This window comes from Ictalurus punctatus, chromosome 16 (assembly GCF_001660625.3).
Source record: "Ictalurus punctatus breed USDA103 chromosome 16, Coco_2.0, whole genome shotgun sequence".
NCBI lineage: Eukaryota > Metazoa > Chordata > Actinopteri > Siluriformes > Ictaluridae > Ictalurus > Ictalurus punctatus.
This window is the reverse complement of record NC_030431.2, coordinates 26,525,583-26,541,067: the sequence shown is the minus strand read 5'-3', so window position 1 is coordinate 26,541,067 and position 15,485 is coordinate 26,525,583. Positions and strand designations below refer to the sequence as shown.

The window sequence follows — 15,485 nt, the reverse complement described above, 5'->3', positions numbered from 1 at the left end:
CCCCAAAAAAAAAAAAAAAAAAGGTGTGTCAGTGTGGAGAGGAGGAGGCCATTTTGTAGTGCGCGTGCATGCCAGTGTTATTAGTGCGCTGAGCGTCAGGAGCAGGAAGTGTCGCTGCTGCTGCCTTTGTGTTCACAGCGGAGTGAAATTGTGTGTCTGTGGGAGTGGACCTGGACCGGACCGGGACCTGGAGCTAGACTGGACCGGACACAGCACACACAGCTCTGATTCTGCAGCTTTTTGTCCTCCTCCTCATGTCCACACTGCTGTTTCTCCTCGCCTCAGGCTGCTCTGCTGTGAGATGGATGGGTAAGTGTGTTGGGTTGTGTTTGTGTTGTTTATTCTCCTTCATTCTAAATCTCAGACCTTTAGGTGATTTCTCCTTGCTTTGCATGCTGCACATTATATTACAGCATAATATCCCTGATTGTACTGTATTCTAATAGAATATTGCATTAAATGAGATTAGAATCAGAGAGGTGTGTTGAGCGGAAATGGTACAGGGGCTGAACGCGCTTCTGATCTGGGAACTGTTGTTATTGTTATTGTTGTTGTCTTATTTTCGGGTTCTGGAGCTGACCTGAGGATTCACAGCTTTACATTTCAACACTTTGGATAATTACAGAAGGCGGAATAAAGACTAAAGCGGAAGTGTTTTGTAACATTTTGTTGCGTGTGTGTGTGTGTGTGTGTGTGTGTGTGTGTGTGTGAGAGAGAGAGAGAGAGAGAGAGAGAGAGAGATTCTGGGTGTAACAACAGCAAAGTTGTCTTTGAGGAAGTGGAGCTGCTCTGAATATAATCCCTGATCAAATCTACATGTAAAACTCTCCTCAAGCATCAGGGTGTAAAATAAAATAACATGCAGCCTAAAAGTTTCTTATTTACGGATTGATTACATTTATCTGGATTTTACACTAAGCTTGTGTTTTTAATTCATTATTTTTTTTTCTCTCAGAGTGAAGGTAATAAGCAGGCTGCCATTTTAAAGCCATTAAAGGGGCGTTTCTGTCGAGAACATTCACAATCATTTTAGACTTCACACAAATACAGTAGATCCTCTCTGTGTGTGTGTGTGTGTGTGTGTGGTGGTGGTGATGATGGTTCCACAGGCGCCATGTTGCTTATACATTCTGTTTAAAAGGCGAGCGGATGATTGTTTACAAGCGCGTGCGTGGGAAGTCGCGTGCGCGAGCGCGAGCGCGCAATGGTGGTGGGCGGGGACACGCAATATTTATAACTATTTATTTATTTATTTATTTATTTATTTATTTATTTATACGGGGGGGGGGGTGTATATATATATATAAAAAATAATAATACAGGCTCATAAGTAGAGCATGAAGCCCAACTTTCCTTTACATGTATTATTTTTTTATAATAAATTGAGCCTCAGTCTATATCGTGCTGGTGCGATGATTTGCACGGGTATTTTAGATTTATACAAATGTCTTAACGTTATAAGAGATCTTAAAAACATTTCCCAGGTGCATTAAACCTCGTTATTGTTCCGCGTTCTCCTCACAGAACGACAAAGAATCTAAACACACTTCTTATTTTAATGTGTAGACCCCAGAACACTTGGTTCTAGCTTTCCAGTGGAACTGTTTTTCTATACACAACCTCTAAGAACCCTTCAGAGTGCTAGATCCACCTGTGTGTACACAGAATGTAGGCTATTGTTAGAGTCACACAGACTACATGTGAGTGTAATGAGAGAAGTGAAAGCGTAAGGTTATGTGCTTTGCTCTCACTCCTCCTGGGGATTTCCAGGGTTAGATAGGGAAAAAACGCACTCCTGCCAGGATTAGCGCATAAACACACCACGCAACAGAACTGGTTCGAACCCGGTACACATCCCACACCTGCACATTAAAGGGTTAAAGGTGTGTCTGCATTTTAAATGTAAGCATGTAGATGGTGCAGCTTATTTTGCATTTATTTAAGAATTCAAGTGGATTTCAAACCTTCACTGAAGTTTAAAGATGAAGTTTGTAATGTGTTTCTAAACCTGTATACTTTACAATATTGCCCCTTTTCCACAAAAGGCAACCCATGATGCATTGTGGCATACATAGATTTAAGGATTGACTATGTTTTCATCGTTATTCATTTCTCCTCAGCAGATATCACAAGCTACAGCTAATTGTGTTAGGTAGTGAGTAATCTTCACTACCAGATTATTTTTGTGCTAAATGAATTTAGTTAAATGAATTAGCCAGGATAGAACATCTAGCCTGGCTAAGTTTAGTGTAAAAAAATATTTAATCAAAGGCAAGAAAAGGCCAAATTTCATGTGGTGTAATGAAGGTAAAAGTCAGAAAAGGCAGGATGGTTTCTGTAAGTTAGAATAGATGATTGAGGAACAGTTTGAATGTTTGATTTAAATTATGTGGTCCAATCATCATATTTGGTTTAATGGTCTTTATTTTTGTTTAGAGTTGTATGTACTCTGAATAGCTGTGAGAGGAGAGAGGAGTCCACATGGAGTTCCCAAATACACAATGTGATTTTAAAAGCCTTCTAATATAAGTACTGTAATCTCAACAATAACAGAACGGGGTAAAGGAGTGGACTGAGGTAGCGGTGTGGAACTTGGTAAAGGTGTAGAACATGGTAAAGGGGTGGACTGAGGGGGCGTGGAACGTAATGAAGGTGAGGACTGAGGTAAAGGGGTGGACTGAGGGGGTGTGGAACGTAATGAAGGTGAGGACTGAGGTAAAGGGGTGGACTGAGGGGGCGTGGAACGTAGTGAAGGTGAGGACTGATGTAAAGGTGTGGCATGAGGGGCCGTGGAACCTAATAAAGGTGAGAACTGAGGTAAAGGTGTGGCATGAGGGGCCGTGGAACCTAATAAAGGTGAGAACTGAGGTAAAGGTGTGGCATGAGGGGCCGTGGAACTTAATAAAGGTGAGAACTGAGGTAAAGGGGTGGACTGAGGGGGCGTGGAACGTAGTAAGGTGAGGACTGAGGTAAAGGTGTGGCATGAGGGGCTGTGGAACCTAATAAAGGTGAGAACTGAGGTAAAGGTGTGGCATGAGGGGCCGTGGAACCTAATAAAGGTGAGAACCGAGGTAAAGGTGTGGCATGAGGGGCCGTGGAACCTAATAAAGGTGAGAATTGAGGTAAAGGGGTGGACTGAGGGGGCGTGGAACGTAATGAAGGTGAGGACTGAGGTAAAGGGGTGGACTGAGGGGGCGTGGAACGTAATGAAGGTGAGGACTGAGGTAAAGGGGTGGACTGAGGGGGCGTGGAACGTAATGAAGGTGAGGACTGAGGTAAAGGGGTGGACTGAGGGGGCGTGGAACGTAATGAAGGTGAGGACTGAGGTAAAGGGGTGGACTGAGGGGGCGTGGAACGTAATGAAGGGGTGGACTGAGGGGGCGTGGAACGTAATGAAGGTGAGGACTGAGGTAAAGGGGTGGACTGAGGGGGCGTGGAACGTAATGAAGGTGAGGACTGAGGTAAAGGGGTGGACTGAGGGGGCGTGGAACGTAATGAAGGTGAGGACTGAGGTAAAGGGGTGGACTGAGGGGGCGTGGAACGAAATGAAGGTGAGGACTGAGGTAAAGGGGTGGACTGAGGGGGCGTGGAACGTAATGAAGGTGAGGACTGAGGTAAAGGGGTGGACTGAGGGGGCGTGGAACGTAATGAAGGTGAGGACTGAGGTAAAGGGGTGGACTGAGGGGGCGTGGAACGAAATGAAGGTGAGGACTGAGGTAAAGGGGTGGACTGAGGGGGCGTGGAATGTAATGAAGGTGAGGACTGAGGTAAAGGAAAGGGGTGGACTGAGGGGGCGTGGAACGTAATGAAGGTGAGAATGAAGGGACTTGGAACCTAATAAAGGTGTGGCCTGAGGGGGTGTGGAATGTTTTATAAAGGTGTGGACTGAGGTAAAGGTGTATGTTGAGGCGGTGTGTAATCGTGTTTTAATTCTTATGAGTTATCCCTCTGGGGAACACAGGATTCTGTGTAGAATTCATACAACAAAGTAAGAAATCTTGAACTGCGTTTTTTTTTTTCTTCTTTCCCTTTTTTCTCTCTGTGTGTGTGTGTGTGTGTGTGTGTGTGTGTGTGTGTGTGCGCGCACACTGTTAAAGCCGATAATCCTTACATTTCCTCAGCTGTATTACGAAGTTTTTAAAGGTATGGTAACAAGGCTGGTGATTCCTGTCTGAAATAAAAGTCATGTGATCGTGTGGTAAAAGTCATGGTGGTTTATAGAGCTGAATAAAGTGGGCGTTACTCCATGGTCTAATGTCGTAATGAGACGTGTGGATCGGTGACAGTTTGGACCGTAGCAGTAGTAGAGTAGAGGACTCTGTGTGTAGTGTATAATGTAATCAGATATTTAATCGTATATTTCCTTTTTCTTCAGAGAAATGAAATGTAGAAGTGCAGGAGCTCTAATAGAGTGCGGAGTGTTTGCCGTTTTGTGGAGTGTATTTTCGTGGAGTGTTTGCCGGCTCTCTCAGGTATGAAGTAATGCTGCTGGATATTGTGGCATAGTTAAATCTGATCTGATCTCCTGCTCGCTCATCTGCAAACTGGCCTAACCTGTCCTTATGAGCAACGTCCTTACCTAGTATACGAGGTGACTGGCTCATATCCTACTGAACAGGTGAGCTCTCTCGGATCTCCTTTCTGCGAGATGTTTTCCGTGTCTCTCCTCTTGTACGAACTCTGCGTTAGAATATAGATCGTCTAAAACTGCCTCAGCGTGGTTTCGTAACATGAATGAGCAATGTCCGCTCACACACACGGCATTGTCCAGGGCCGCAACCTAATAACGACTGGAGAGAGGTCTGGCCTGAGCTTCTCTCTGTGAGGCAGAATTGCTTTTTTAGGCATTTGGAGGGACAAACCCATGTGTATTTTGGGGAATACTTTATTATGGGTGTCGGATAAAAGCAGGGGAGTTGAGGGGCGGGGAACTGCCAGAGGAATTCCCTTAATCCGAGTGTTCAGTGGTCTAAAACTGAGCAACTTGCACACGTCCTCTTTGTGAATGATGTCATAGAGTGTTACAGCTTCACTTCCTGTTGAGACGAAGAGTGAATACGATGTGTGTTCAGTGTTGTGTACGAGACGTGCGGCTGCAGAAGCGTATAAGCGGAAGTGATTGGTCCCGCTCAGAGCTTTTGTTAATTAAAACGATTTGATCTTTGCGTGTTGCGTCGCTTCATAAACCGGTCCAACGACCCGGGAAGGTTCAGAACGACGCTTCGGATGCTTTTCTCATTTTAGTGCATCACTTCATAGCTTTAGACGTGCATCGGTGTGACTATGACGGATCGGGTGTGCGTTTAATATCAGGTAACTTGTTTCTAGCGTGGTGTTTTGATTGAGATGTGTTGTGGAGCTGAAACGGTGGACGGTTTTGTTTCTGCACTGGAAGGAAAATAGCTCCGAACCAAAATTACAGTGATTAGAGAAATCACGCTTAAATGCGCGTGTGTGTGTGTGTGTGTGTGTGTGGCAGCAGTGTGTTGTACACTGAAGTGGTTTTGGTGTTGCAGGCTGCTATTAGAGCAGAGGATTTTAAAAGATCTGTTTTGAAGCTTGGCGACGTAGCAGTGCGTCTCTTCTGTCGTATGATTGTGGCTCTAACCCTAAGCAACCGCTGAGCTCTCATTTTCTACGTACTTTCATGGCCTGAAGCAGGGATTCCAGACACAATTTAACTGGGATGTTCTCCGTTCTATGCAAATTTGATAAGGCTCTGTAAAGCAACACATCCAGGTGTGACGTTTCTTCAGCTCCATGCTCACAATTTTAGTTCCTGCAGAAATGGGATAAAATTGTATAACCTCCATGATTAAATTTCTTCATGTTATATACACGCTCTCATTAAATGTGTACCGAACCGTTGGGAAGGAAAAGAAAGCTCGGAAGGACGTCGCGGAGATCTTTGGTGCCTCTGGTGAGGGTATGTAACTAGTACAGTTAGCTCAATTTGCCAATCTAATCCGAGACCGTGCTAGCTCCCTCTGCCGAGATAACAGCTCTCGGTCTTCTCCTGTGATGCCTTGAGGTTGGAGAATACACGGCGAGGGGTCTGTGTTGTGTTTGCAATTTTAAACATTTGAAACTATCTCAATCACGTGCTTGTTTAGTTTTATTTTAATGAAAGGAGAGTAAAAATAAATCTTTTTTTTATGCATACTTCAGACAGGAAAGCCACTTTTCCGTGCACGTTTCTGATTTTGTGAAGCTTCGTGTCCACGTTGAGGAGAACCGGTTTGCTTCGCGCCGCCCCTCGTCCTGCACTCGTACACCACATGAAGGACGTTCTGTAGTACACACGTCAGGATTGTTTGTTTGTTATGTGATACGCGTGTGTATGAGTGTCGTGCGGTTAGTGAATTTTGCGTGCGTGTGCTGATCGTACTTGGTCATTAGATGGACAAACATCACGTGAGAGGAGCTTCACGTGTACGGCTGTAGCGTTGTCGGCCGCTCCGTTTGAAGCCGGAGCCGCCGGCGGTGGTTTCCCGTCTTCCCTGCAGTTTTATTTCTCAGTTTGACGTCTTTTCTTGTCTCGTTAGGACGCAGACTTGGACAGTAGCTAAGGGATTAGAGGGAACATGATCCGTTTAGTCTGTACGGTCAACGTGATGCAGAAAGCTTTAAATAAATATTTTTATTTGTTTGTTGTTTTGGGTTTTCTCGGTGGAATAGCGGCACGTCTACGTGTGTACCTCCCCGTCTTTTTCAGCTTTTTCACTGTCCACTAAATTCACCCTCTCATATGTGGACCACGTGACACCTTCTTCTTCGTTCTAACATCCTTATTTCCCGTGTGTGAAACTCCTTCCTCGCGCCCGTGTTTAGCAGAGATCGTCGCTGTCGTCCTCTCCTGCTGTTCCGCTAATCCTCAGCGCTGGATCTGACGCCTCTGAGCGGCGCAGAGCCTCTCTCATGTTCTGCAGATTCTTTGTGCTAATGGAGAGATGCTTCATTAAGATTCTCATCATCGTGCAGAACTTCTGTAGTTCGAGGCTGATATGAGGCCTGGAGTTTTTATTCCACTAAATGGAACGTTGTAGGACACAGCGGTGTGGTGTGTCGTGGTACGCTAACAAACCATATCCTGAGATATCTGTACGCTGGATGAGTCTGAGCGATTGTTTATCCGTCTCGTAGCAGATCCTGTGAAAATAGGAGGGGTTTCAATGGAGGCTTTGGAGGCGGAGATTAGTCAGTAAATCAATAATAAATCATCTAAAAAAAAATGTGTATATATACTACTCAGAGTTGATTTTCTTTGATGTGAAATTAAATTACAACAGGCTTTCATTTATTTGACGATAAAATGTGAATGTTGCGTCTCTCTCTCTCTCTCTCTCTCTCTCTCTCTCTCTCTCTCTCTCTCTCTCTCACACACAACGGGTAAACCAAACAAAGCTGAGGGTGCCAATACTTTAATCAGATTTTTTTTTTTTTTTTAAATCGTAAGAATATTGAGTCACCATTATCAAAACAAAAAAGGAAGGATTTTTTTTTTTTGGTGCCTGAATCTCAAGCAGCGTTCTCTCGAACATTATTACACCGTGTGTAGGAGAATATTTAGTGAACAGGAGAATCAGATTGGTCTGATTTTGAATTCGGTCGGTGCGTTAAAGTTGTAAAATAAAGCTAAATAATCACAGGCTAGTAAATTATATCATCATACGGAAAAATAAGACTTGGAGACTGGGGAGGGGGGCACCCAAACGTTCGCACAGTAAAATGCAACACAAACTAAGATGAGGGTGCCAATACTTTTATCTGAGTAATTGTAGACAGAATGACTCGTTACCTTTGTCTGGAAGTACTGATAATCTAACGGTCATTCTAAAGCTGCACCGCGGACGGTAAAGTTACGCCAAATGTCCGTGTTTATATACGAACGTATCCGTGTAAGTGAATAAGAACGAGTTTTCCTTTTAAATTGTGCGGAAGAATGAGGTTATAAAAGAGGGAGAACGTTTATCAGACGGCTGGAGGCGTGGCGTCCGTCGGGAAGACGTGTTTTCTCCAGCTTTATCTCCGTCTCTTACGGAGGTTGGACGATTTTTCTCCTGCGTTCGATAGCGGTGAGTTTCATGCTGCTCTGACACAGGAAGCTCTGCTGCCCATTTCCTTGTTTTCTGCCATCTCACTTCCTGTTCAGCTCAGGAGAGAGAGAGAGGGAGAGAGAGAGAGAGAATGAATATGGAGTGTGTCTCGGTGACTCATTCTTTCCACTTTCCTGAAAATCTCTTTCAACTCTGTTTTCTCCTCATTTATCCACACGCCGTTCTGCACGCTCGTCTGAGGCTCAGCAGCGAGACTTCAATTCAATCTATTACATTTTGGCTTTGTTCCAAAATTATTGGCATCGTGTGATAGAACGGGCGCAGGTGATTGGATAAAGGGAATTTGCACGCCCTTATTCAAAACCTATTTTGCATTTCTTCTTCTAAAAAAAAAAAAAAAATCTTCTACAAGGCAAAGCACTGGACACCTAAATAAATAAACAAATAAATAAATAAACAAACCCACATGGTGATCTGTAAAAACGTGTGTGTTTTTGTTTTTAATCAGTTTGTGTCTGATTAAAAACACTATGAAACATGGGGTGAAGATAAAACAGAGACCGTGGAAGTGGAGTGACGGGGAAATAAAAGGCTGTGAGAGATGAAGCAGGATTACTGCTGCGGTAAACACAGTCAGACATTTTCCAAAAGCTTCTACAGGCTCGTTAGAACTCACAGGAAGTGACTCGGTGCTGTTCTTCTGCCCAGAGGACACGGGGTTCCACCTATTAACAACTCTGGGGGTGCCAATAATTCTGAAAGCAAGGTTTTGCAGGGAAAAAAAAAGGTGTTTCATTTTAAAACCCTGTAAGTTTCAGATCAAAATATCAGCCGTGTCGTCAGTTACAGAGATACCTCCGCTCGTCTCACTGTTCCTGAGGAGACGCGGGAAAGAGCAAGAACAAACGGAGAAAATGAAGGGAAAGGGTAAAAATGAAGGAAAAGAATGATGGGAAAAGGAAGTGATATAAAAGAACAGAAGGAAGAGAACAGAAAGGACGGTAAAATAACGATGAAAGGAAGGACGATATGAATAAAAAGAGAGAGAAAATGGTGCAAGCAAAAATCAATAGAGAGGGAAGAGCGAGGTGAGACTGGAGCTTCACTCGTTTCTCTCTCTCTCTCTCTCTCTCTCTCTGTCTGTCTCCCCCTCTCTCTCTGTCTCTCTCCCCCCTCTCTCTCTCCCTCTCTCTCTTTGTCTCTCCCTATCTCACCTACACTCTCTCTCTCTCTCTCTCTCTCTCTCTCTCTGCCCCCCCCCGTGATGTTTTGAGGGTTTTTTCGCTGACAGGAAGTAGAATTCAGGAACAGAGGGAGTTGAAGTTTTCTGTCTGCCTTTTTGTTTAGTTTGTTTTTCTTCGTGAGGATTTTCTCCCTCTGTGTCCTGCTTCCTGGCTCTTCAGGGAAGGCTTTTTCTTCTCGGTGATGTAGTTGAGGTTCAGACTGAAACGTAACCGAAGTTCTGCAGAGGTTCAGGTGAGGAGCCGAGGCTCCCGAACCTCGTTTACACGGAAATCTGCAGAGGAATCGGCTCTGTAGCCTGAGGGGCGGGTCTGAGCTCTGCTGGTGTTCCACTTCCTGTCATTAATCGTGTGTGTGTGTGTGTGTGTGTGTGTGTGGTGTTTGTTGCACTGCTCACTTAAATCTACGGGAAGGAAACATCAGTTCCCAAAATGCTCAACTTCTCTTTTAATCTGTGGCTTGATTTTAGCATCATTTCATCTTTGTTCTTTCTTAATGGAGTATATAACAATAATCATTTCTATTGAAGACCGTTAAAATTAAACATAATAAAATAATAAAACCTCGGCTCTAGTCGTTTCCGAATGAAGCGCAGGGCCAGTGTTTTTGCGAGACGTTTGGGTTTCAGTTTAATTATTAAATACGTTTCTGAAAATTTGCGAAAGAAGCAGTTTTCCCATCAGCGACTGGTGTGTAAAATCGAATGTGCGTGTGTTTTTATTTGTTTTTGTTTATTTATGTTTATATTGCGATAGTGAGACATTTTATTAAACAGTGTTTTTGTTTATTTGGATAAATATCCGAGCGGTTTCTCTGACGACGTTTGTGGACTCTGTGTGGTGATGAAATAATTATTCGCTCATAAATATTCATGTGGAGTGAAACGTGTGGCTCATTTTTCTAAAATAATGAATTTCTGTTTGTCTTTTTGAGCATCGCGACTGTCCTGAAAGACACTCCCTCCTTCTCCACCGTGATCACGTACGAGTTCGGTGGAGAAGGTGGATTTGAGAAGGCATGATGGAGGAGGAAGGAGCACAGCGCTCTGTAACCTCTTCACAAACCCCAACAATGAAGCTGCCACTTCAGTCATTTCCTCATCGGCTTTAAAAACCCGAAACACAGCAGTGGTGTCGCGTGAAGCGGGCTCGGCGTGAAGCGGGCTCGGCGTGAAGCGGGCTCGGCGTGAAGCGGGCTCGGCGTGAAGCGGGCTCGGCGTGAAGCGGGCTCGCTGTGATGAGACTCGTGAAGCTGACTCGCTGTGATGAGACTCGTGAAGCTGACTCGCTGTGATGAGACTCGTGAAGCGGACTCGGCGTGAAGCTGACTCGGTCAGGATTCTGTGAGTTTGCTTGTGAACAAGCAGCCGCTCGAGCTCCATCTGTTTCAGTTTATGCGACGACTCTCCCTGTGTTTCCTCCTCACGCTGAACAGCATTCATCCTGAAGGAAAAACTCCATCCTCAGAGTTTCAGTCTGATCCTGAAGAGAGGCGTGTGTGTGTGTGTGTGTGTGTGTGTGTGTGTGTGTGGTGTCAGTGTTGCTTTGCTGGAAATTACAGAGGCTGGATTTTGAGACCCCACCAAACACTCACACACCCTCCATTTTACACACTCTCTCTTTCTCTCTCTCTCTCTCTCTCACACACACACACACACACACACACACACACACACTGCTCCTGGCACGGCCCAAACACATGGCACTTTGTTGGCGAGTGAAACGTTAGCGCTCGTCTGATTGGGTTCTCCCCTTACACCCAGCCTTGAACACACACTTCAGCTCCTGTGATTAAAAATTTATTTCACACGCTCTCAGTTTTAAGATCAGTTTGAGTTTTTGTCTCGGACTAAATATTTTTATTAGAGATAAATAATGTGAGTGCATTAGCCCCCCCACCCCACCCCCACCAGGTTTGTTACTTTATAAATTAGCATTCTTAAACATTTGATTACATTATTGTTCGCCTGATGGCCTAACGTTAGCTACCCTGCTAGTGTAACTGTCTGCGGGTTTATTTGGGGTTGATCTAATGGTAGGCCTGACGTTAGCTAGCTTGTTCGTGAGATTAGAGCGCTGCTGCTTGAAGGGATAACGTTAGCTGAAGTATCTGTTGCGTCACCAGAGTTAGCGCAGCGCTGTGTTTAGGAAGCTAACGTTGTCAGCCGAGCCGTGTGACTGGTGCTGTTTGATGATCGTGTGTCGCTTGCACTCCGTGAGCCGATTTATTGAGCAGATCTTTGCTTTCTTGTCCGCGGTTTTTGCTCCGTTATTACAGGTTTTTCTTCCTCCGATTCTTTTCCTTGAACTCTTGATTGTTGATGTCCTCGATGTGCTTTAGATTTCAGTAAAGGAGCCATAACAAAAACTCTTCGATTGTGTTGTGAGGCCAAGGCCAAACAAGTATGTGTTTTTTTTTTTTTCTCCTCTTGAGCTCCTGATGCGCTCCTCCTGTCATGTTTTGGCTGCTCGCTGGTGATGGCTCTTTGTTGGCATTCTCTCCGTCTCTGGCTCGTTTCCTCGCTGTCCTCGTTTTGGCCGCGAGTGTCATTGTTCTACTGTACCATGGAGCTTCGGATTTAATAAGCTCCTCACTTTTCATCTCCGAGGAACGAGAGCAGTGTGGTGACCTGGATTAGACCAGGGTATTACTGCACCAACGTTTCTCTCATTTTATTTATCCCGTACATAGCTTAGCTCTCCTCTCTGCTTCCAGTACGGTTTTTCCTTTTACTCGGCAAACTATTTACGTTGCTGTGTAATCGGGGTATTTGCCTCAAGGTGATCTCCGTCACTGGAATGTTCTACCTGCTCCAGGCCTGGTGGAGCTCATTGTAATCCAGCTGCCTGGGTCAGTGTGTCTGTATGGAGGTCAGGGTCAGATTTAGGCTTCTGAAAAGGTGCATCTGCGAGCAGGTCAGGACCTGATTCACGTGACATGAGCGTGTTCACTAGGGGGCACTGTCACGTGAAAAAAAACCCCCAAATCTACAGAAAACGGAAAGCAAGAATGAGCAATAAACCCCCTCTCCGTCAGTACGCTCACCCGTGAACCCCCTCTCCGTCAGTACGCTCACCCGTGAACCCCCTGTCCATCATTACTGTTACCCATAACCCCCCTGCCCCTTTAGTGGGCGTGAACTGCTACCTGAGTCTGATGAATGGCACCTTGAGGGGAATGTATTATTTTCTGATTAAGTCCCATCACTTCTGTGAGCAGCCTCGTGATGAGTCTCCCAGATTAAAGGAAAGCTGAAAGTATATTAAAAATTCCTCAGTGGCAGTGCAGTCATGTAAGAATGTTCGCCATGCTCCCTGATCCGGATCTCACGCTAGCACCAGCGTGTTCGGCTTGCAGAAAACTCGGCATGTGGAAACTATGAAGGGAAAAAAGTTGCCTGGGAGCAGAAAAATTCAGTCGTGCAAATGAAAGGCAAAACACGGCGACGTCACTGCGCGCGCTTCACCTGGCTCGCAAGCGCAGCTTTCACTCCTCTGTACGAGCGTGCGATGAGGTTTTCACTGACACCTCGGGGCTCAGCCCGCGAGTCCTCCTGTTTCAATCTGCAGCAGGTTTTCAACAGATTTTGTGGAATAAACTTACTAAAAATGGCAGAGGAACGCGTCTGCGCTTTTACCCTCATTACACCTGGGTTTGATGAATATGCACATATATGCAAATTTGGAGCATCCTGGAGCAGCCACGCGGTTGGATAATCACAACTAAACTAGCTCGCTTTAGTCGCAGAGTCTCCACTTACATCCTCGTTTTCGCACTCCTTTATTTCTGATCGTCAGAATCTGTTTCATTTGTTACCTTGACAACCCTGATGTATTCATAGCATTCTTTAACATTAGTGACGGTAGCCAGCTAGCTAGATTAGCATGAAGGTTCTGGGACTAAAATTTAATGCTGCTGCGCTGCTGTTGTCATTCTCTAATAATTTGCATACCAAGCCGTGAAATTGTGACCTCAGAAAGTGAGTTCATACGTAGCCCCGCCTCCAAAGCGGTTTTGGTTCAGACATATTGCTGCTTTAAATTGCAAAAAAAAAAGGAATGTATAAAAAATGTTTGACTTAAAAAAATAAATAAATAAATAAATAAAATCTGTGAAATCAGTTAAACAAAAATGAATGAATAAATAAATAACTGTGAATGAATAAATAGTTATGATTATTTATTAACGCTTGTGTTAACATCTTTTCCATTTATTCTCACTGACTATTCTTTTTTTTTTTGCATTTTAATGTTTAATCTTTTATTGTTTAATTCTTTAATCCTTATATGTATCCTGTGGATGTGTATCTAAAGTAAAAATGTAGTAGTAGTAGTAATAATAATAATAATAATAATAATAATAATTACTTAGTTGGTATGTCATCCTATAGAAACCCAAAGTATTGGCCTGTTCACTGTGGTATGTTCACCAATACACACCCGCATATAATAAATACACACACACACACACACACACACACACACACTGTTGCAGTGTTGCTGAGGCTCATCGGTCACACACACACACACACACACACACACACACACACACACGGCTCTGACAGCAGCAGATCTCCTGTAGCTGCTTGGCCTTCTCTGTTTTCTCTGCTGTACTACACAATGCAGCGTGTGTAAAAGGCCCGGCGGCTCGGCCCGGCGGCTCGGCCCGGATCAGGTGACCGCTCGTCTTTCTGCTCGGGCTCTCGGCTGGGTTTCAGTTCTCCGCTCTTGATTACGCTCCTACAATATTTAAAAGGGAAATGGAAACCCGACGCTGGCCCTCCTCGGCCGAGCGCAGTAACATGAGTTCGCAGTTCCTGTTCCTCCTTCATCAGGCTTCTTACAGAACCTCCACGCAGGTCGCGATCACAGTCCCAGCTCCCATTAATATTTACACTCCAGAAAGTTCCAGACGTTTATCGTTATTGATAAAAGAGAAATATTCCCTCATTTCTTTTAATATCAAACTGGGGGGAGTGCGTGTGTTTACGTGTAATACACATACTACTGAATATCAACCAATCAGACGTCACGGAACATTTTACTTCTCTCTGTTGATGGTCGTTGGTGTGCTGCGAGCGCTCAGATCCTCAGGAGTTTGAGCTTGAAGATGTTTATGATGTCTAAACAGTGTGTTTAACAGAGAGCCTGAGACCGGCCTTACCTGAGATATCGTAGGAGAAAAACATGCATCTCCGCTACTATGTAGACTATACTGTAGAGTACGCGGTTCGGGACGCAGCCCAAGGCTTCAAGCAGTCGTCTGTTTACACGTACGGCACGACAGATAATTAACTGCACTGGAAGCTTTCCTAAAATTAAACATGGAACACCGAAACTGTACACGGTCCCATAACGGAGACCGACTGTACGTCGATACGTGAAATTCTGGAGGGACGTCGGACGGCGTGGCGCGGGGACGTGATGACGGGCTGTTAATCTAACTGTGTTCTAGAACACGTAACACGGGAACATGACAGGAGTATTCTAAAGCCACTCGTGTAAACACCTTCATCACCATATTGTCTTATTCAGAATAAGGTCGATGATTAGATCACTGCCGTCCGTGTGAACGTGGTCCGTATCACCTGGCGTGAGGTGTGTGGTGTGTGGGGAGGGAGGACTCTGTTTAGCATCGTGAACTGTTTTTCTGTTCTTTACAAGTTCTTCCAAGGCCGGTCTTCACACTCGGTGTTCTGTCAACATCTGAAGTGCGACACGGAGCAGATCATCGTTTCTAATTAAACCGAAGCAACTCCATCTTAGCCGCCGTCCTCACCCCGGGTTTAAACGCCCATCTTTCTCTCGGCCTGCGAGGACGAGCTACACAGACCTCTGTGTTGGTTTATTCTGATTTACCATAACACATTATTCCTGATAAAAATCATGACCATGAAATGCAGAGACTGTTTCCTTCCTTGTGTCTTTTCACATAGAAAACCTCAGACTGAATCCTGGATTCTGATTGGTCCAAAGAATTAATTTTATAGAGACCGAGAGAGAGACGGACAGACTTTGAGAAAGAGGTGCAGAAAGACAGACAGACAGAGAGAGAGGTTGTAGTAAACACTGGAATCCTGGCAGTTCTCTCCTCCTCACCCGTATTGGTGGTAGAACCGCGAGTGTGTGTGCGAGCGAGTGTGTGCTTCTCCGAGTGTGTGTTTGTCCTCAGCAGCAGGTGCTCTGC

General features: G+C 44.8%; 1 protein-coding gene across 2 annotated transcripts in view; it reads left to right on the top strand.

Annotated features, from left to right (window-relative positions):
* Positions 1–59: 59 nt before the first annotated feature.
* Positions 60–15,485, top strand: part of ptbp3 (polypyrimidine tract binding protein 3) — a 57,712-nt gene continuing 42,286 nt past the window's right edge. Inside the window, exon 1 of one of the 2 annotated variants that reach the window (XM_017489281.3) lies at positions 60–309. Coding sequence is in view for 1 of the 2 variants with exons in the window: in XM_017489280.3 (XP_017344769.1) it covers positions 255–309 (55 nt within the window). In the remaining variant the exon portion in view is untranslated. The remainder of the gene's footprint in view (positions 310–15,485) is intronic. The other variant, XM_017489280.3, reaches the window with a different exon arrangement.